This window comes from Capricornis sumatraensis, chromosome 4, assembly GCF_032405125.1.
Source record: "Capricornis sumatraensis isolate serow.1 chromosome 4, serow.2, whole genome shotgun sequence".
NCBI classification, from domain to species: domain Eukaryota; kingdom Metazoa; phylum Chordata; class Mammalia; order Artiodactyla; family Bovidae; genus Capricornis; species Capricornis sumatraensis.
Genome location: NC_091072.1, coordinates 29119797 through 29142852, shown reverse-complemented (window position 1 = coordinate 29142852; position 23056 = coordinate 29119797). Strand labels below are relative to the sequence as shown.

The 23056-nt window shown below is 40.5% G+C and overlaps 1 protein-coding gene across 1 annotated transcript; it reads left to right on the top strand.

Annotated features, from left to right (window-relative positions):
• The first annotated feature begins 6549 nt into the window (after window positions 1–6549).
• TLR3 (toll like receptor 3) lies at window positions 6550–14829 on the top strand. Its single transcript, XM_068970618.1, has 4 exons — window positions 6550–6993; window positions 8490–8681; window positions 11554–13403; window positions 14157–14829. Exons 1-4 carry the CDS (start codon window positions 6550–6552, stop codon window positions 14383–14385), a joined length of 2715 nt encoding a protein of 904 aa, XP_068826719.1. The 3' UTR covers window positions 14386–14829.
• The last annotated feature ends 8227 nt before the right edge of the window (window positions 14830–23056 follow it).

Sequence of the window (23056 nt, the reverse complement as noted above, 5' to 3'; positions counted from 1 at the left end):
ACTGTTTGCAACCCCATGGACTGCAGCACGCCAGGCTCCTCTGTCCTTCACTATCTCCTGGAGTTTGCTCAAATTCATGTCCATTTAAAGTGTAGGATGATGTAATATTGCATATCAACTATACTCCAGTTCAAAAGAAAGGGGAAAAAGTAAGAATAATAAGGACAAATGCTCTTATCAGCAGATTTTGATTTGAAATTAAGCTGCTCCTCATATAGACAGAGGTAGCACCCCTAGGGTTATTTATTTAATCATAACTCTGTAGAACAATTCCAGGAGGCCAGTTTAATCATAATAATTACTGAGAAAATGTCCACGTTGAAAATAAATAAATAGTGTAGGATGCTAGTGAAGTGGAATTTTATTTTATTTTGCTACTCCACATGGTATGTAGGATCTTAATTCCCTAACCAGGGATAGCACCTGTTTGCCCTGCAGTGGAAGTGAGCAGTGTTAACCACTGGAACTGGGATTTTATTTTTTTTAATTAATAAATGAATACCAAATTTAAAGCAAAGAGTTTGAAGCACCCTGCACCATATCCTGAGACTGTCAGTGAAGAAGCGCAAGACCCATTCACACGAACCCACCTCCCTAGATTTACAAGAGAGAGAAAATCTAACCACTTTCAACCACCCTGTAAAATTACCAAGAAATAAAATAAAGTTCAAAGTAGGTTAGATGCTCTGTGTGCCCAATGTTGTGTGTGCGTGTTTTTTTCTTTCGGAGGGGAAGTTCAGGTTCACTCTTGCTTAGTAGACATGAATGAAAGTAACAGGAGGGGCACAGCGTTACTTCCTCTCATTAAAATTCTTGCTGAGTTTGTTGTCTGGCCAACAACAAACTTAATTTAAACCGTCACTTCAGTAAGCAGAAGTGGAAATGACGCTGGCAAGAGAAACTGCGTCTTTCACTTTATTGTTTTTGTGGTTTTTAAATTTATTTTATTTGCTTTATTATTTTTGGCTGCACAGGGTCTTCACTGCTGCACTCAGGCTTTCTCCAGTCGCAGTGCTTGGGCTTCTCATTGTGATGCTTTTCTTGCTGCGGAGCACAGGCTAGACTCAGGAGTTGTGGTGCACAGGCTTAGTTGCCCCACGGCATATGGGATCTTCCTGGACCAGGGATTGAACCCATGTGCCCTGCATTGCAAGGTAGCTCTTAACCACTGGCCCACCAGGGAAGCCATATACGCCTGTACTTTAGAGAAAGAGTTCACAAAGAAAAAGCAATGCCTTCTGGAATTTCAGACAACTCAGAGCAGGATTAATGTCCTTTCTGAACAGTGGTTGTGAAAGGAGACCAGTGAGCATAGTTCAAACTGACTGTCATCTGATGCTTTGAGGGAAATATAACTGTTTATCTAGGTCCATAATACACTGAGCACATAATAAACTGATGGGAAGTTTTTTGTTTTGCAATCATCATTAACATACAATATTATATTAATTTCAGGTATACAACATAGTGATTCAGTATCTTTATGCATTTTGATCACAATAAGTCAAATTATAATCTGTAACCATGCAACCTTGTTCTCATATTATTGACTCTATTCCCTATCCATTACAGACTGGTGGCTTACTTATTCTGTAGCTGGAAGTTTGTGCCTCATCTGTTCTCCTGCCCACCCTCTCTGGTAACCACCAGTTTGTTCACTGCATCTGTGAGTCTGTTTTTGTTTTGTTTTGCTTGTTTCAAGTCCATGTATGGACATATATCACAGTTTTAATTCCCTTAAAAAGGGGAAAATAAAGTTTTTCACTGTAGCACCTACCGTCATAATAGATAAATAAGTTAATGCATAATTAAGAAACATACACTGGAGAGAAATTAACCTGTGTTGTTTTTAGAAGCCAGCATGAACTGAGGACTATCCATATCTCGATGGGAACTGGTATTATGCCTAAACTGATCATTGCATTATGAGATCACCATAAAAATTATTTTGGGAAGCCATTTGTTAGTTTAGCCAACATTATAGAAAGCCTGATATGTACAAGAAGTTATAAGGCATAAGAGATGGGTGTGTTGGATTATGGAAGGAATGAATTTTATGTAATGATGTCTAACATATCACTTCAATTTTTTTGATTTAGTACATCATGTTATTTATGTTTGTTCTTCTGGAATTGTTGGGGCAGCACTTGTGGGGACAACTCGTCCCTGCCCACTGGGGCATCAGCTGGAGTCACCACCTTGTGGCTACATTTTTCTGAGCCTCCGTTGTCACATCTATGTTATAATAGCAAGGCAACAGGGAGGAGAAGCGAGGGTCTGGCCGGTATCTCCAACGGAGCATAACCCTTGCACAAGGCTAGGCTGGGCTTCTCGCCGCATGGCCACTGGGTTCTGAAAGAAAGCGGGAAAGTCCTCATGTGCCAATGCTTATCCAGTCTTGGCTAGCTGCCTGCTCCTGTAGGCCAAAGCTAGTCACGTGGTCAAATCCAGGGTCAATATGGAGACCACTCAAGGGTCTGAATACTGGGTCTCACAGAGGAGAAACCTTCTGAATACTGGGAATGTTTGACTGCACATCCCAGTGCGTAGATGTAGTGGATAAATTGTTTACTCAGGACAATTACCTGCTTATGCTATTATAACATAGATGTGACAACGGAGGCTCAGAAAAATGTAGCCACAAGGTGGTACGCCCGATGCTGGGGCCCAAGAAAGGGCATTTTGCATCTGAAACAAATGTATTCCTTGCTCTCATTTCTGCAGTCAAGTCAAGCTAGCGACAGGTTTCACCTGTTCCAGGCTCTTGTCTTCCCTCGTTTGTATAAAGCATTGCAGCAGCTTGCAGTATGTCCTCAGGCAAAGCCCTCTTCTTGCGGTGTTTCATTTTCCTCCTTTCTCAAACGCAGAAGTTGGATTCAGCGATCTCTACAGTCCCTGCTGATTGTTATATTTTACTATATAACATGATAGTGAGAAATGGAAATTTTCCTGCCGCATCAGTAAACAAGGATGTCACAGTTATCAGCGATTGCAGCCCTCCAACCTGAGCTGTTCAGCCCTGAGGGAACTCAGGCAGGAAAGAATACCTGCCATTTAGCAGCCATCTGACTGTAGCCACTCTCCACAGTGAGCTCTGAGGAAACTCAAGATGTGAAAACATAGGATACTGGCCCCAGACAGCTAAGGTGTACATCAAAGGAATGATTTCAGTGAAACCAGACTCTTGCATCTTCCTATACGTAAAAAGGTGCTAAATTCCTGAAAAGTGTTAGACACTCAGTCCTATCTGACTCTTTGTGACCCCATGGACCGTAGCCCACCAGGCTCCTCTCCCATGGAGCTCTCCAGGCAAGAATACTGGAGTGGGTTGCCATTCTGTTCTCCAGGGGATCTTCCCAGCCCAGGGGTCTCCTGCACTGCAAGCAGATTCTTTACCATCTGAGCCAGCAGGGAAGTCCTGAGAAACCAGGAAGTCTGGTTTCTTTAATTAGTGATTGAATTGATACTCCTGACTACCTGCACTTGGTTGGAAAACTCTGATATATTTTACCCCCAAGCAAACTTACTTACCCCCAACTCTAAAAAAAAAAAAATTGAGTAATTAAAAAAAATAAGCATATCATGTTACATTAACAATGAAAAAAACGTATTCCTGTTTTGACAAGCATATTCCTTACACTAGGTGAAGTCAGTAAGCTAATTGATAACTAAATAGTGAATCTGAATTTTCTCTGGATGTGTCTATTTGTTCCCTAACAAAGTCTGACCATGTAAAGTGGAACAGAATGAGTTAGGACTGGCTCGTGGCTTTGCCAAAGCCAGCTTTTCCTCTACTGTGAAACTTGGTCTCTTTGGTCAAAAGATTAATTTCTACATTATTTGCCTTACAAGGTTGCTGGAAAGATAAAGTGAGATAAGAGAAGTGAAAGTACTTAGCTTTAATTAGGGACTGAGGGTTTTTTCTGTTCCTTTAATCACATTCTACTAGATTTCTGACAGCCATGCATCAGACTTCAGTTTGAAAAAAAAAAAAAAAGTAGAGGAATTCACTCTCAGTCAGATATTCATCAACCTCTAGAGTATTAGCTCTGCTCATATCAAAGGGTGAAGTCTTAATTCTTTCAACATTCTCTGTCACTGTGTCTGTGACCCTTTTAATAAAACCGAAGGGACTGTAAGGAAAAAGAAGACATTTTTAAGAAGCAATACAAAACGCTTCTGAGACTGTGATGTTTTTCTTTTGAATGTACCAAGTAGAAAAGCTGTCTTTTTTTTTTTTTTTTTAACTTTAGTTTCACTTTCAAAATTGCGGCACATTCCCCAGATGAAAACGAACTGGATTTGGACTAATGAAAAAAGGAACGGTCAGCTGTTATCACAGTAAGTGAAGGTATATTTTTTACATTCTTACTGGGATAGGAGCTCTCATGTTGGGTAAAGCTAGAATCACGTTGGTTTTAACATTCTTTGGTCTTTATTTGATCTGGTGCTTGAAATGGAGTCAGAATCATTCAACAAGGAGAACAGAGGAAAGGGCAGAGGGTGAAGGAGTAGGGAGAGATGTATGGTAACACAGAGGCCAACTGACACCAGCAATTTCTAATTAACATGATGAAACATTTTGTGTGGTATTCTTTTTCTTTGTGATGTTCTGTAGTGGGAAAGCACGCTGAGGAGGTGATAGAAATCATTCTGCAACTGCCTTCTTAAAACCAACAAACACAAAAATCACATCTTTTCTTAAAGTGACAAAGCCCTCTGAGCTTTAAAGAACTTATCTCCTTTTCTCAGTTTTGTTGGCTGGAGAGGAGATAGGGGCTGACATTCTGTAGTGAATCTGACTATGATAAAACATTCAGGCTTTCCTAGGAGTAAGCAAACAGCTTTCTTTGGCCTAAAAAGGAAAACGGAAGACGATGAGACATGGAATAACGTCCAGAAGTGTAGAAAGGTCAGAAATGAGTAAATGTGGGTTGATCAGCCTTGAGAAGTACTGGTTTGGGGAAATTGTCTCCAAATCTTCAAGTAGGATTACGTGTTAGTGTGTGTCTGCATAAATTTAGGGGAAAATGTTGTGAATTTACAAACCAAACTGTACAAGCCAAACTATAAATAAGGATTAAGCAGCCTGGCTCCAGACGCCATGTCCCAAACATTATTGTCTTTCATTTGGAAAAAGAAATGTATAATCCTAGGTTTTCCAAAATTGCAAGGCTCAGTGAATCTACTTTTCATCTCTTTCAGCCTTTCTTTGTTTCCATTACATCTCATGAAACATCAGCTCTTCACTCTCATCTCATTCTCTCGCTGTGTTTTTGTTTGTTTTACTGAAGTACATTCTAGAATTAAAGTCCTTTATGGAGGTTGCTTAGTTATAAACTTACTGAGTCTGTGGGTATCTCAAAATGCTTTTTCCCCTTATCTTTAATTGTTCAGCCTGACATGAAATTTGAGGTTTAAAATTATTCCCTGTGAATGTTTTGAAAGCTTATCACTATTGTTTTCTAGTGACTTAAGTTGCTGGTGAAAAGCTTTGTAGCAATCAGGATCTCTTTACTGTGGAAGTAATGGATCATATGTTCTCCTTAGAGAGTTTTAGGATGTTTTTGGTGAGTGATCACTGAAGTTTCATAAGCGTATGTGTATTTTTCCTTTTTCACTCACCCTGCCTGGCATTTGGGGAGTCTTTTCTAGCAGATGAAGTGTTATCTTCAGATCTGGGAATGTCTTTCAGTCCTTACATGTTTTATAAATGGCTTAATCCTTCTCAGTAATTCTGATCTCTAGCTGTTGCCCTTCTGGAAGTGGTAAATGTCACCTAGACAAGGAGGGGAGTGTATTTGGGGGACTGTGCCTATGAACTGGTAAATAGAGGTCCTACCCGTATGGTACTAGGAGAAGAGTTTTAGGAATAGGTTTTAAAGTGAGAAATGTAACAATAGATTAAAATAAATAAAAAATAACGAGAAATGTGAAGAGGATGAGGAAAGTGTATAATTAAGTTCCCTATTTTTGGGGGGGTGGGAAGAAACTACTAAAGTCTGGAAATAAAGAAATAGAAACATAAGCATATCATTCAGGTTTATGTAAGTGACCATGAGAATTAAATGTAGAAGCTGTTAAGAGGTTTACCTTGGAAGGTTGCAACTGTGCTGTGTGCTGTGCTTAGTCGCTCAGTGGTGTCCGACTCCTTGTGACCCCATGGACTGTATCCCGCCAGGCTCCTCTGTCCATGGGGATTCTCCAGGCAAGGATACTGGAGTGGGTTGCCATGCCCTCCTCCAGGAGATCTTCCCGACCCAGGTATCAAACCCAGGTCTCTTGCATTGCAGGCAGGTTCTTCACCACTGAGTCACCAGGGGAAGGGGAGAGTTTGTGGGTTCCATTTGTGACTTTTTTGTGCTGATTCAGTCCACTTGATGTATTACTTGTTAAAACATACTTGTTTATCATAAATGTTATGAGTATCAAGAAGACACATAGTCATGTTTGGTTGCATATTATTGCAAGGAATAAACCAATGAATATGAAAACGTATGTTATTAATGCTGTCCATTATTGCTATGCTTTTCTTTATAAGGCAAAATCATGAGCAGGCCTTTGCCTTATCATATCTACTTCTTTTCGGGACTGTTGACCTGTTGGATATTATGTACATCTTTGGCCAACAAATGTACTGTTAGACATGAAGCAGCCGATTGCAGTCATCTCAAGTTGACTCAAATACCTGATGACCTCCCAACAAACATAACTGTGTTGAATCTTACCCATAATCAACTCAGAAGATTGCCAGCTGCCAATTTTACAAGATACAGCCAACTTACTATCTTGGATGGGGGATTTAACTCCATCTCAAAGCTGGAGCCAGAACTGTGTCAAAGTCTCCCTTGGTTGGAAATTTTGAACCTCCAACACAACGAGATATCTCATCTTTCTGATAAAACTTTTATCTTCTGCATGAATTTGACTGAACTCCATCTAATGTCCAACTCAATCCAAAAAATTCAAAATGATCCCTTTAAAAACCTGAAGGTAAGAAGGAAATGAACATTTTCATGTAAGAAGTGATATATATATATTATCAAATATTGTTTTCAAGTCATTTATGCATCATTAGACTTCTAGCTATCAAGGTGAAGAATGAGAAGTTTGACCTACATAAATGTTAAGAGGGGTACCCCACACTCAAATATGGCCATTATGATTGGAAATATTTTCAAAAGAGCAAATACTGTCTTAAGTCAGTTTCAATCTTAATTATAAAGAACTCTCCTCTCTGGCATCTTTCCACTTGAGACAGAAACTTAGATACAAGATGTGGAGACCAGAGATGAATCAGAATATCCCATGATGAAAGGCAAATAAACTCTCAGTACTGCTGATTTAGTACCTGCAGGGATGAAACATTGTCGAGTCCAAAATCTGATTTAAATAAAGTTATAAAGCAAATTGTTCAACTAAAAATTATCTCCTTTTGATTTATGAAATCTTCTACAGTATTGCTTTTCCAGTGGCTACCATCTTTTTCTTGTCAGCACTTTGCTTGAATTGTAAATCCATGCAAAATGTATGCTAAATCTGAGGCAGTTATTAAGTGCTTTTTTATATCAAGGTGATATTCAGAACTCTTTGTTTTCTTCATTTTGTGGGCTAACAAAATAACAGCATGCCTTGGCCTTAGATACCAAGAATAATGAACACATTTAATACGCTTAGACATATTTATAAAATGATTCATTGGATAGCTGGGGATTTGAAATGCTTTCTTGTTGTGCCTGATGTTGATGTGGGTGAAATGTCTTTCGACCCAAAGACCTCAAAATCTGGTTAATTGCTGGCAAGATGTTATTTTTACTTTTAAAACATAGATTGACAGCTTATGCTATTAATAGACATTACATAAGACTTTGCCCTAACATGTATCAGCTTCTCGCTATGTTTTACCTGAGTAGAAGTTTACATATTCAAAAGTAGCATGAAATGGTAAAACATCCCAAAGCACAGACAAAACAAATAAAAATTAGTATTCTGTACTAGTCAGGATGCAAAATTTACACAATCACCAATATTTCTCAATATAAAAATCCTTTTAAAATTTCATGGCCAGTAACATTCTCTTCATGCCTCTTAAGACGCTGTTTCTTCAACTTTTTTCCTGTTGTTTAGATTCAAGACTAATGCATGAGTATATGTTTGATAAGCCACATGAATATTTCCTATATCATAAATGAAAGCTTATTATAAATAAGTAAAATGCTTATTATGAATATTCTTTACACCATGACAAATAAAACTTGTCCTTATATTTTGGAAGAGAAGTAAATTCTTTGAATTAAGAAATTCATCTTTGTAGCAATGGTGTTTTCAGTAACAATCAGGATTCCTTACTACGTCTACAGTCAGTTTTCTAGAGAATAATTGAGATGTGCTATTTTGCTGGCCAGTTATTTCTAAGATTCATGTACATTTAGAAGAACCATTTTTGATGCCAAGACTATAACTTACATACATATTTTTTTTCTCCTCAGAATTTAATCAAATTAGACCTCTCTCATAATGGTTTATCATCTACGAAATTAGGAACTCAGCTCCAACTGGAGAACCTCCAAGAGCTTCTATTATCAAATAACAAAATTTCTTCACTAACACCAGAAGAACTTGATTTCCTTGGCAATTCTTCTTTAAAAAGATTAGAGTTGTCATCAAATCAAATCAAAGAGGTAAGGTAAAAATTCTTGTGTTGTACTTTTCAGTGTGGGCAGACCCTAATTGTCTCATATGGATGAGAATCTAAAGCTAGAGATGAGAAAGGGATGATAACCTTTGTCATGTTTTCCAGAAATCCTTCACACATACTGCTTTGGGCCATTGACATCAGCCTCACGAGAAAGTGAGTTTGATAGCTATTAGAATCTCGAATCTGGGGCTGTGCTGTCAAAAAGAAATGGAGGGCCCACTACAGACCAGAACTTTGGCCTTGGGGAACTTACATACTTTTCTTGGTCTAGTTTCCTTGCCTATAAAGTGGAAATAATGCTACCTATTGTACAGAAGTCCTGGAAAAGTTAATAAATAGTATGATGGTTAAGAGCACAGACTTTAGAGTTGGGTTAGCTGACTCCCTGTCTGGGCTTTATTTGCTAACAATTATGTAATCAGGCAAATGATTCAAGTTCCGTCTGCTTCAGTTCCCTAGATCTGAAATGGATATAGTAATTACACTTCCCCATAGGGTTGTGTGGGGAAGAATTTAGCACAGTTTCTGGCATGTAGGAAGTTCTCGATAAATGATAACTTGCATTATATTTCTACAAACATCTTCCTATAAAGGAGTAAACCTAACCTTTTTGGGGGGTCTATGACCATCAATTTGCTAATTATTTTTGCATACAGGTATGTCTGTATTTTATTCCTTTACAAGCCAAGAAGAAGAGTATCAGGAATTCTAAGGAAAATCAAATGTTTTAAAGCTATGTTGATTTTCGGATAAAAAAAGAGACTGTGAATGAAATTATCCTGAGATAATAATTAAATATCTTACTCAAGCTACTCATGTTCATTTTGAACAGAATTTTTTGGTTTAGAACATTTATTGTAGAAATATATAAATAAATAAGTGTAAAATATGTTAAGTAATGAGGAAAAAAAAATCATCCCAAACCCCACGATCCAAGGCAACCAGTGTTAGAATTTGCGTATGTTTGTATCCAGCTTTTCTCCAAGTAATAAAAGAAATAACAACAGCAACTGAAATTCATACAGTACTTATGTGTCAGGCATTGTGACAAGTTCTTTTTTATTAACTTTATTTTGTATTGGGATATAGCTGATTAACAATGTTGTGATAGTTTCAGGTGATTAGCAAGGGAATACAGCCTAATTTTATACAGTTCTGTAACTAACATGCTTATCATGGTATTACACAGGAGTAAATTGAGGGACTTCCCCCAGTGATCCAGTCGCTAAGAGGCAACACTCTCAGTGCAAGGGGCCCAGATTTGATCTTTGGTCAAGGAACTAGATTCCACATGATGCAACTAAGAGTTTGCATGCCAGAACTAAGTCCTGGCACAGCCAAATAAATAAATAACTTTAAAAAAGAAAAGAGTAAACTGAGATGAGGTAAAGTTAAGGAACTTACCCAGAATCTCAGGTGATGGGCTGGTGACTGAGCTGGGTTTCTAGGAAGTGTTAGACCAGGGCATGTACTCTTCCCGGCTGTGCTGTATTGCTTCTCTGAGGATGCTTCTCTGCCTTTTAAAATTAATACCATGTCATGAGTATCCTCCATGTCATTAAGAGTCATTCAAAAACTTAATTTTAGTGACAGCAAAATAACCCTATCATATAGATTTACCTTAATTAATCTGACCCTTAATTAATTAAAGACCCTGATGCTGGGAAAGATTGAGGGCAGGAGGAGAGGGGGATGACAGAGGATGAGATGGCTGGATGGCATCACTGACTCAATGGACATGGGTTTGGGTGGACTCCAGGAGTTGGTGATGGACAGGGAGCCCTGGTGTGCTGCGGTTCTTTGTGCTGGGGTGCAAAGAGTTGGACACGACTGAGCGACTGAACTAAATCTAATCATTTTCCTGTTTTGTATTTTGACTCACTTATGATAAAGCACACTTTCTTCCCCGTCTTTGTTATTTCTTCCATTAGCCCTAAGGTCACAGAAGTGACAAGTTAGAAACCAGAGCCTCTTTGCTCTCCCGGTAGACTTGATCTATCCTCTCTGGATTCCTTCTCTCCTGCCTTCTGCCCTCTTGTTCCAGCACTGAGTCCCAGGGCAGCCAAGGCTTCCGGTGAGGAACTGGGGGTCAGAGCAGAAGGCAGATGGAAACAGGATAATAAAATAGTCAGGAGAAACCTTGGTGGAAAAACAGAGGGTGTCACTGGAGCTCAGAGTCACAGAAGGGAAAGTGCGTGTCAGTGAACACTTTGGTCAATGGGTGGTAATAAAGTCCATTCATTCATTCCAGAATGTTCACTGAGAGCAGTGATCACCAAGACAGAAACAGCATCTGCCCCAGAACTTACTTTGCAAAGAGTTTACTAATTACAGTTATTATACACAGTGTGGTGAAGTAAAAGTACTAAGTGTGTGTTAGCCACTCAGTCGTGTCCAACTATTTGTAAACCCTTGGACTGTAGCCCGCCGGGCTCCTCTGTCCATGGGATTCTCCAGGAATACTGGAGTGGGTCGCCATTCTCTTCTCCAGGGGATCTTCCCCACCCAGGGATCAAACCTAGGTCTCTCACATTGCAGGCAGATTCTTTACTGTCTGAACCACCAGGGATGCCACTTAACCTAGTCTGGGAGATCAGGGAAGACCCTCTGAAGAAGCGGCATGGAGGCCATGGGTGCTGAGCAGTGGCCAGTGACCAGGGAAGTATAGGCTGGAGCAGGAGGCGGGTGACCCAGGCACAGAGGAAGAAGCTAGGAGAGAGAGGGATGGAGAGAAAGCCCGGAGGAGGTGGTGAGAGAGGAAAGGAAATTGAGTAAAGAACTGTACCTGTTTTCCAAGGGTCATACAGACTCTACTGTGTTTTGACTATTAACCTCTTCTTCCATCCCACTCTTAGTTCTCTCCTGGGTGTTTTCATGCCATTGGAAAATTATCTGGCCTCTCTCTGAACAATGCCAAGCTGAGCCCCAGTCTCACAGAGAAGCTCTGCTTGGAATTGTCAAATACAAGCATTGAGAATCTGTCCCTGAGCAGCAACCAGCTGGACACAATCAGCCACACGACCTTCGATGGACTGAAACAGACGAATCTCACCACGCTGGACCTTTCCCGTAACTCCTTACGTGTGATGGGTAATGACTCCTTTGCCTGGCTTCCACATCTCGAGTACCTCTCTCTGGAGTATAACAACATAGAGCATTTGTCTTCTCGCTCTTTCTATGGGCTTTCCAGCTTGAGACATCTGAACTTGAGACGGTCTTTTACTAGACAAAGCATTTCACTGACTTTGCTCCCCAAGATTGACGATTTTTCCTTTCAGTGGCTTAAATGTTTGGAGTACCTCAACATGGAAGATAACAACTTTCCAGGCATAAAAAGAAATACTTTCACGGGATTGGTGAGGCTGAAAATTTTAAATCTATCCAACTCCTTCTCAAGTTTGCGGACTTTAACAAATGAGACATTTCTATCACTCGCTAGTTCTCCTCTGCTCCTACTCAACCTAACCAAAAATAAAATCTCAAAAATTCAGAGTGGTGCTTTTTCTTGGTTGGGGCACCTGGAGGTCCTTGACCTCGGCCTTAACGAAATTGGGCAAGAACTCACAGGCCAGGAATGGAGAGGCCTAGACAATATTGTCGAAATCTACCTTTCCTACAACAAATACCTAGAGCTGACCACCAACTCTTTCACCTCAGTTCCAAGCCTTCAAAGACTGATGCTTCGAAGGGTAGCCCTGAGAAATGTGGATAGCTCCCCTTCGCCTTTTCACCCTCTTCCGAACCTGGTCATTCTGGATCTAAGCAACAACAACATAGCCAACATAAATGATGAATTGTTGAAGGGTCTTGAGAAACTGGAAATTCTGGATTTGCAGCATAACAACTTAGCTCGGCTCTGGAAGCATGCCAACCCTGGCGGCCCTGTTCAGTTTCTGAAGGGCCTTTCTCGCCTCCACATCCTTAACTTAGAGTCTAATGGCTTTGATGAGATCCCAGTGGAAGCCTTCAAGGACTTACGTGAATTGAAGAGTATTGATTTAGGAATGAATAATTTAAATATCCTTCCACGATCTGTCTTTGATAATCAAGTGTCACTAAAGTCATTAAGCCTTCAGAAGAACCTCATAACATCTGTTGAAAAGACTGTTTTTGGGCTAGCGTTCAGGAACCTGAGTTATTTAGATATGCGTTTTAATCCATTTGATTGTACCTGTGAAAGCATCGCCTGGTTTGTTAACTGGATTAATAGTACCCACACCAACATCTCTGAGCTGTCGAATCATTACCTCTGCAACACTCCGCCTCAATACCATGGTTCCCCAGTAATGCTTTTCGATGTATCGCCCTGCAAAGACAGCGCCCCATTTGAACTCCTTTTCATGATTAACACCAATATCCTTTTGATTTTTATCTTTATTGTACTGCTCATCCATTTTGAAGGCTGGAGGATATCTTTTTATTGGAATGTTTCAGTGCATCGAGTTCTCGGTTTCAAAGAAATAGACAAAGCAGAGCAGTTTGAATATGCAGCGTATATAATTCATGCCTATAAAGACAGAGATTGGGTCTGGAAGCACTTCTCCCCGATGGAGGAAGAAGATCATACTCTCAGATTTTGTCTGGAAGAAAGGGACTTTGAGGCAGGTGTCCTTGAACTTGAAGCAATTGTGAACAGCATCAGAAGGAGCAGAAAAATTATTTTCGTTATAACACAGAATCTATTGAAAGATCCATTATGCAAAAGGTAGGTGAACACTATGACATTTGAAATGTATTCTTATCTTTAAACTGAGCTTTTATTTTATTGATTTGGCTGTGTCCAGTTTTAGTTGTTGCACTCGGGATTGTCCATGCATTAATGGGGTCCATCGACTCTCTAGGTGGCCTGTGGGCTCAGCAGTTGGCGGCATTCCGGCCTAGTTTCCCCACAGCACGTGGGATCCTAGCTCCCCTGTGCGTGCTTGTTCAGTCACTTCAGGCATGTCCGACTCTTTAGTTCCCCCACCAGGGATCAAACCCATGTCCACTGCATTGGCAGGTGGAGTCTTTACCACTGAGCCACCAGGGAAGCCTCTGAACCACCAGAAAGAAAGTGATGGTCGCTCAGTCAGATCCGACCATTTGCGACCCCGTGGACTCTACAGTCCATGGAATTCTCCAGGCCAGAATTCTGGAGTGGGTAGCTGTTCCCTTCTGCAGGGGATCTTCCCAACCCAGGGATCAAACCCAGGTGTCCCATGTTACAGGTGGATTCTTTACCAGCTGAGTCCTTAAGGAAGCCCCTGAACCACCAGGAAAGCCACTGAATCAAGCTTTTAAATATTACTAACGTTATTACTCACAACTCAAAATATTTTAAAAATAAAATTAAGAAGAAACATAACCTGGGTTTTAGTGACAAGACTAAAGTTAATTTCAAGGAGAATGTTAGATTTTAGAGTGTTGGGCTGTTAAAAACTGTGTATTGATATATGACTTAATAATGTTTTTAACTTAGATTCAAGGTTCACCATGCAGTTCAGCAAGCTATTGAACAAAATCTGGATTCCATTATATTGATCTTTCTTGAGGAGATTCCGGATTATAAACTGAACCACGCACTCTGTTTGCGAAGAGGGATGTTTAAATCTCATTGCATCTTGAACTGGCCGGTTCAGAAAGAACGGGTAAATGCTTTTCATCATAAATTGAAAGTAGCACTTGGATCCAGAAATTCAGTACATTAAATTTATTTAAAGACTAAATTAAAGGAGTAAGTTCCAAATTTTAAAAAGGTCCATAGTAAATTTACATTTTCCTTGACAATAACATAAATCTGTTCATTCATATTCATAAGTAAGAATATCACCACTATGTCTCTTCTATGGAAATATGTCTCCCTATTTCAGGCCTTTTATTACCAATTGACATAATCTGACCCAAAATAAACATATAAGAATATCTTTTACTAATGAACACACAGGTTACTGAGGCCTATGAAAACAGTTTTGAAATAGTCCTCAATTTAAAGAAAAGTTAGAGGTATATGAGGGTTTGTGATAAATATATCTTTTTTTTTTTCCTGGATGCACTCAGAATAAAATATGACTTTTAAGAAAAGTTAGAGGTATATGAGGGTTTGTGATAAATATATTTGTTATTTTTTTTCTGGATGCACTTAGAATAAAATATGACTTTTAATGGGTACAATGCTATTTCAATTGTGAAAGGGTAAAATGTACACCTATATTTTTAAAAGTTTAATTACAGCAATTTTTTAAACTGAAACTTTGTGTTTTAGTGGTGCCTGTTGCAGTGTTGATTTTATTAAATGTTCACTTCCATTTTAGTGTACATGTGTGTGTGCTCAGTTGCTGAGTTGGGTGTCTGACTCTTTTCGACCTCGTGGCTAGGCGCTTCAGTCCATGGGATTTCCTAGGCAAGAATACTGGAGTGAGTTGCCATTTCCTTCTCCAGGGGATCTTCCCAACCCAGGGAGCAAACCCATGTCTCTTGTACCTCCTGATTTGGCAGGCAGATTCTTTACTACTGTGCCACCTGGGAATCCCATATACTCAGGACAAAGAGCATTTATTCTTCATTTTGATTACTTAATAGAATGAATCTTTTAATGAATACTTGTGTTTCCTGATATTCGGACTTCTGAGGCATTAGAAGAAACAATTCTTTTGCTTACAAGTGTTTCAGGAAGGCTTACGTCCCAAAGGTTAATTAGCAGATTGGCTTTGTGGAAACAAAATCTTGTCTTTTACCCTGGTCACAGACTCAGGAGATGGCCCTGGCTGATTCACTTGGTTCCACTGGGATTTTCTGCCTGCCGATCTTGAAAATTATAGTGATTAACAAAATCTTAACTATTCCTACCTGACTCATTTGAAAAGACCCTAATGCTGGGAAAGATTGAAGGCAGGAGGAGAAGGGGATAGCAGAGGATGAGATGGCTGGATGACATCACTGACTCAATAGACACGAATTTGAGCAAGCTCTAGGGGTTGGTGATGGACAGGGAGGCCTGGCACACTGCAGTCCATGGGGTCGCAAAGAGTTGGACACAGCTGATCCACTGAACTGAACTATTCCTATATCATAAGTGATGATGATCGTGGTATAATATATTCACATAGACTGTATTATTATAACCATTTAAAAAGGATCCTGTGTATAAGTTACTCCTTATGATTATTTTGTTTTACTTTCATTTTACAATTTAAAAAGGGTCTAATTATTGGAAATTGACATGAATAGCTTTTTAAAACCTTTATAGTTCTGGTATTCAAATATAAGGGAGAGTTGAAATGATCATGCTGAGATACTTTCTGTATCTGAAGCACTCATTTGTCTGCTCAATTTAGGAAGCATGTGAGATGTCACATTTTGGAGATTTGGTTTAAATATTTTGTATTTCATATTAACTGTATATATATATGAATACAGAACTATTTAATAGTTCTGTATTCTCAGGGTAGGTTCATGTAATCCTAAATAAAGTACACTCGCTGTACTGCTGGTTCTGAAGAACTCCACAACAACGTGAGTATATGGAGAATTCACTTTCACTCTCACATTTATATGCCACCTTTATGCTTGAGATGTTAGTTTTATTGTTTTTTTGTAAAGATTTGTTTTCTAACTGGGAAAAGTGAAAGTGAAAGTCACTCAGTCGTGTCCGACTCTTTGCGACCCCATGGACTATATAGTCAATGGAATTCTCTAGGCCAGAACACTGGAGTGGATAGCCTTTCCCTTCTCCAGGGAATCTTCCAACCCAGGAATTGAACCCAGGTCTCCTGAGTTGCAGGTGGATTCTTCACCAGCTGAGCCACAAGGGAAGCCCATCTGTGAAAGAATCCTGTTTTATTTTGGCATCATAAAATAAAAATCACAACTGCTTTTTTCTTGATGCACTTTGTATGTTATCAATACTCCCAACCTCACTGAAACATTTTGAGGTCTATTTGTTATTATTATTATTATGAATTTATCAATATAGTATCAGTTTGTGAAAAGCAAAGCAGAAAGTAATATTGCTTTCTCTCTCTTGTTTATTTGTTTATGAGGTCATTGATTACAGGGTCACAATTTAAATTGAGTTCAAATGTCATTTTTTAGAAGTTGCTTAATATTTATGAGGTTAGGCTGTACAAGGGATGACCAGTTTAACTGAATATATATATAACTAATAAAAGGTTTAAGCCTTGACTTGTGTTTGACCCACACAGGAAGCAGCAGCCGGTTCTGCAGGGTGACCTTTCTAATTGTTCTCAGGGGGAGTCCATCCCCCTTGGGTTCAAGACAAAGGGAGTACAGAAAAGGATGTTTGTCTGACCTAATTTCCACAGTTGAACTGACTTGTCTGAATGCGCTCAGGATGTCATCATGTAAACCATTCACCCCAACTCCTTCCCGTTTTCACTTTCAGAACAGAATCCAGCTGAATCAACAACATGGAGTTTGAAATAAATCTAGGTATTGAGATTTAAAAATGATACCTTTTAGGCTGCAGTAAGAAGTAGGCGCAATCCATTTGTGAGAAGGAGAGGTTTTCAATGCCATTTACTTAACGTTTACTTTTTCGAATATCTACCTTGGATTATTTGTAAAAGGGTCTCAGTAGTAAGTGATGGCGATCCTGAGAAAATGTAAAGATGTTCCAAATCAAAAGCTCAAAATGAGTTTCTTGCCAACCCTAGAGACTGTGGGCACCAGAGATCTTTTGGGGGTGGTGAAAATGTCCTGAAATTGGATTGTGGTTAATGATTGCACAACACTGTAAATTTACTAAAAATCACAGAATCAGACACTTAAAACAGGTGAATTTTTGGTATGAAAATTAAACATTAATATAGCCATTTAAAAATCATATTCATTGAAGAGCTAGCTACACGTGCCTGTAGTTAGTCACTAAGTCGTGTCCGACTCTTTGGGACCCCATGGAGTGTAGGCTTCTCTGCCCATGGGATTCTCCAGGCAAGAATGCTGGAGTGGATTGACATTTCCTTCTCCAATATGTGCCTAACCCTGTGCTAAGCACTGTGGGGTACTGTTGGGTCTGAGATGCACTGTAAGAAATGGGGCAGTAGGAGTTGAGGTGGGAAGGGATGCTCAGAGATGGACCTGGCCAAGGAAGGATTCTGGTGAGTGACAAGGAAGATGGCAGAACGAACTGTAAGATGGAAGGGAAGGAGGGAGCTTGGTGCTGGAAGACAGTCAGGGTACGCAGAGGATGGAACCATATTGCGGAGGGCATAGCAGAAGAGTTTAGATTTAAGGGGTTAGGTATTTTGTGCTTGTTTTGGTTTTGCTTGTTTCTCATATTTATTTATTTATGTAGCCGTGCCTGGTCTAAGTTGCAGCAACAGGGTCTTTGGTTGTGGCATTCGGGCATCTGGTTCCCTGAGCAGGGATGGAACCTGGGTCCCCTGCATGGGGTACTCAGTATCTAAGCCATTGAACCACCAGGAAAGTGCTTAAAGTATTTTGAAGTTGTAACTGGGTGGATTTCTATTGGCAAAATTAGAAATTATCATGAAATTCCCTCTTGGGGTCTGTGACTTCGATTTACATGACACCTGGTTGAACAGAGGAGCATAACTTGTAACTTCACAGTCCACACAAGCCAGACTTACTCTCACATAACACAAGGGGATTTGAAGAGTTTATTTTTTTCTGATACATATATAAATCTGTATTAAAATAGTAAAGCATGATAATCAACTGATCACTAGTTACTAAATACACCAGGTGATATATCAGCCATTCTTAGCTCTTGCAACCAAGCTTCAATCCATATTACTGTTCAGCGGAAAAACTGGTTCTGTGACTTTCCCCCCAACCAGCTTAACAAACAGTCACAAGGGAGGGGTCACGGCACTTTTCAGTGATGGAAAACGTTTCCAGTTCTGTGTGAGAATTCCTGGGAAACCTGTTGTGAATTCTTAGCTCACTTTTATCTTAAATCATTTCCCCAGAAAACAGACTCCTGCATGGAGAGTAACTGAAGCAGGTGTCGAGTTAAAAAACATTCACAGCCTAAAAGTTGAGTCGTGTTTTATTCGGCAGGAATGTTTAGAACTTCAAGCCTGGGAAGCAGCATCTCTAGTAACCCCGAGAGAACTGCTCCAAGGAGGCGAAGGGAGGAGCCGGATTTCAGAGAAGTTTTATAACCAAGACAGGTTAGTGTGAACGTCAAAAGATACTTGTTAATTAAAGGAAATCAGATATCTCAAGTTAAGAAATTTAGGACTTTTCCATCTATGGGCTTCCCAGATGGCTCAGCAGTAAAGAATCTTCCTGCCAAGCAGGAGACCAGGGTTCAATCCCTGGGTTGGGAAGGTCCCCTGGGGAAGGAAATGGCAACCCACAATAGTTATCTTGTTGGGAAATCTCGCAGACAGAGGAGCTTGGAGGTCTACAGTCCATGTGGTTGCAGTCAGACACGACTGAACGATTAAACAGCATGCATGGGAAGGTGCAAGAGTCTGGGATCACTGAAATCATTCCTTTGATGTGCACCTCAGCTATCTGGGGCCAGTATCTCCTCTGAAGAGACCTAACCCTTGACACTTACATGCTTCCTAAACATGCCTCCTCCGTAGGATGAGTTATAGAACTTTATCTTAGATCAAGTACTCTTGGACAGGAAGGGCCCAGGCTCCTAAACACCAGGAACGCATGGGAGGAGTCACAGGAGGGAACAACCTTAGGACCCACTGTTACTGATGCAAGCATCTGTACAAACCCAAAGCCCTGGTAGAAGAAAGGGCTTTGTCTTGGCTGTGGCCTCAGAGGGGACTCTCAGATCAGAGACTTTTCTCCACTCTACTTGTTTGCGGAAGATAACCCTTCGGTGCAGGGGGATTTAAAGAGCTGTTCTGCTGGGGTTGTTTTGGTGTGAAGCAGCCTTGACTGCGATAAACACTGGGTCAAATGAGATTGTCCTTCCTCAGAGAGACCCGGTTACCTAAGCAGTGGTGAGAAACAGAGGATCCCTCTAGACTTCCTGATAACAGTGATTCTGCAGCTTCTCCTGATGTAACTTATCTCTGGTGGCTCACAACATTCCCTGGCCTTAAAGGGCGTGTGCTCCCAAGATCAATCCTCACCCAGAAGAGAGAGGAACACCCCTGCCCACCACCAGATCCACACTTCCTAGGGGGCAGCAGGCGATTTCTGGACAGGATAGCAGAGTCTACAGAGGGAAGGTGGTATTTCAGGGATGGTCCAGGACTGAGGTTAGGAAACAGAAGTTCTGGTTAATCTTTCGAATAGGTTCTTTTTATCATTCATTTTCACTTCTCTATGTATTTGGGGCTGGGTCGTCATTGCTTTCTCTAGTTGTGGGGAGCGGGGCTACTCTCTAGTTACAGCGTGCAGGTTTCTCATTGCAGTGGCTTCCTACAGGCTCTAGGTGCACAGGCTTCAGTAGTTGTGGTCCATAGGTTTAGTTGCCCACAGCATGCAGCATCTTCCTGGAACAGGGATTGAACCTGTGTCCCCTGCATTGGCTGGCAGATTCTCAATCACTGGCCCACTTGCGAAGTCCCTTAGCCCATTTTAGAAATTGGGTTATTGGGCATTTTTTGTTGTTGTTGTTATTGAATTGTAGTTCCTTATATATTTGAGAAATTAATTTCCAAGTTTTAATGTGTGGTGGTGTGGGTGAGTTCTCACACAACCAAGTAGTCCTCTGACACAAGCTGGGTGTCCTGTAACTCAACTCAGTTCTGACACTATCTACCTGGAGAGAGCGTTAGACCCCAAAGGTTGAGGGCTCAGTCCTACAAGACTGCCCCCTCCCCCAACTTCAGACAAAATCACACCAAAGTCACCACCTGATTGGATCAGAGTTCCCCGTGCCAACTCCTTGGGTTCCATTAATTTGCTAGAGTGGCTTGCAGAACTCAGAGAAATATTTTACTTACTAGATTGCCAGTTTATTAGAAAAGGATATAACTCAGGAATAGGCAGATGGAAAAGATGCCTAGGGCAAGGTAAGGGGAAAGGGTGTGGAGTTTCCGTGCCCTCCTGGAGTTCAGCCATTCTCCCTGAATCTACCGGTGTTTGCCAACCCAGAAGCCCTCTAACCCTCATACTTTGGGGGTTTTATGGAGGTTTCATTACATGGGCAAGATTGATTAAATCGTTGGCCACTGGTGGCTGAATTCAGTGTCAGTCCCCTCCTCCCCAGAATGTCAGTCCCCTCCTCCTCCAAACCTCTAATCACATGCTCAGCTCTGCTGGCACCCAGCCCCCATCCTTAGGTTCTTTTCATGTCATCTCATTAAGTTAAAGCCAGTTGTGGTGGAAAGGGACTTCTCAACAGTTGTGGTGAAAAGTGAAGACACCAAGCTTCACTTTTATGGCTCTGAGTATTTCAGGAACTGAGATCAAGAAACCAAATATTATAACAAAAGCTGCTCCCATTGCTCTTCTTACTGGAAGAATTTCGAGGGCTTTAGCTCCGTGCCAGAAATGAACAAAGGCCAAACACATATTATGAATCACAATATCACAACCCATTATCAGATATACAGCTTACAAATGTTTTCTCCCATTCTGTAGGCTGCTGTTTACTCTTTCCATTGTATTCATTGCCGTGCAGAAGCTGTTTAGTTTGGTGTAGTCCCACTCGTCCATTTTTGCTTTTGTTGCTTGTGCTTTGCGGGTCATATCTGTGAAATCATTGCCAATACCAAGGTCTTGAAGGGTTTCCCCTGTATTCTCGTCTAGTAGGTTTACAGTTTCAGGTTTTATGTTTAAGTTTTTCATCCATTTGAGTTGATTATTGTGTATGGTGTAAGATGAGGCCAGCAGGTATATGGATAGATACTCAGCATCAGGGAATTGCAGATCAAAGCCACAATGTGATATCATCTCACATCTGTTGAAATGGATTTTATTGAAAAAACCAAAAGACAGCACGTGTTGGTGAGGTTGTGGAGAAACTGGAACCCTTGCACACTGGTTCAGTTGCTATGGAAAATAATATGGAGATTCCTCAAAAAACTGCAAGTATCAAATGATCCTGCAATCCCATTTGTGGGTATTTATCCTGTAAAACATTAATAAACAGAGACCAGAAGAGGGCGCTCTCATACCCATGAGGATAGCTGAGCCAAACAGGAAGAAAGACTCTCTTTCCCGGCAAGGACCCAGCCAATGAAAAGTCAGGGACTCTGTTTACTACAGCTCTCCTTACTTCGCTGGGTTTTCTTCCTCCCTAGAAAGATGGTCTCCTTCTCTTGTGTGGGAACTTGCACGTGGCTCACCCTGGTTATGGACCCCCAATTGCAATTCTATGCTGATCCCAAATTAGCTCATTTTTGCTGGAGAAATATCTGGCATTTGTTTCAGGTCAGCAATCCGAAAGTTACTGTTCAGGATCTCAAAGAGATACTAGCAGAATCATTACACCACAACAGTCAAAGGCACAAAAGTGCAAACAACCCAATTATATATTATTATTGTCTATTATTATCTAATGTATGCATGCATCTGTGCTCAGTCACTTCAGTCCTGTCTGACTCTTTGCAACCCTATGGACTATAGCCTGTCAAGCCCCTCTGAACATGGGGTTCTCCAGGCAAGAATACTGGAATGGGTTGCCATGCCCTCCTTTAGGGGATCTTCCTGACCCAGGGATCGAACCCTCATCTCCTGTGTCTCCTGCATTGCAGGACAGTTCTTTACCACTGAGTGACCTGGGAAGCCCTAATCTAATGTGTGTGTGTGTGTATAATTATTTTTTATGACATTTATAAGCTTCTTAAAGGCAAATTTATTTATATACAGCTTGGACAGTAATTAACACACTATGACATTTTGTCCATGCTATATGAGAAATTATCTATTTTTAAAAAAGGAGATATTGGAACTTCCCTGGTGGTCCAATGGTTAAGACTCCAAGCTTCCAATGCAGGGCCCTCAGATTCCCTCCCTGGTTGGGGAACTAAGATCCCACATGCCGTGTAACATTGCCAAATTAAAAACTAAATCAATAAAATATTCAAAACTTTCCTTGAACTCACCTTTCTGTGACGCCCTTCTTAATCTTCCGCTTTTCCTTGTGTGCTCATTGGCCACAGAGCTTTAAGCAACCAGGGAAAGCTTATGGCCAGTTACCATAACCTCAAAGAAATGACCGCTGGAGGAGTCCAAAGAGAGAAGGTCCTTGACTGTATTCCTGGAAAATTGATGAGACAGTCCCCAACAGTGCTGTCGTTTTTGAAAACTGTTTAAATTTATCATATGAATTATCTCTGTGCTTTTTAAAACCAGTTTCCTCAAAGTGGCCTTTTCTTGCTGTACTTTAAAAGTCAGAACTATAAGCATCATGTCCTTTATAATCTACTGAACTTTAAGCACTTAAAGTGTTATAAGTCAAAGGTAAGAATATTT

Coding starts and splice junctions, on each gene's coding strand:
- TLR3 (XM_068970618.1), top strand. CDS start 6,550: ATGAGCAGGCCTTTGCCTTATCATATCTACTTCTTTTCGGGACTGTTG. Junction 6,994..8,489: donor ATCCCTTTAAAAACCTGAAG/GTAAGAAGGAAA, acceptor TTTTCTCCTCAG/AATTTAATCAAATTAGACCT. Junction 13,404..14,156: donor AAAGATCCATTATGCAAAAG/GTAGGTGAACAC, acceptor TTTTTAACTTAG/ATTCAAGGTTCACCATGCAG.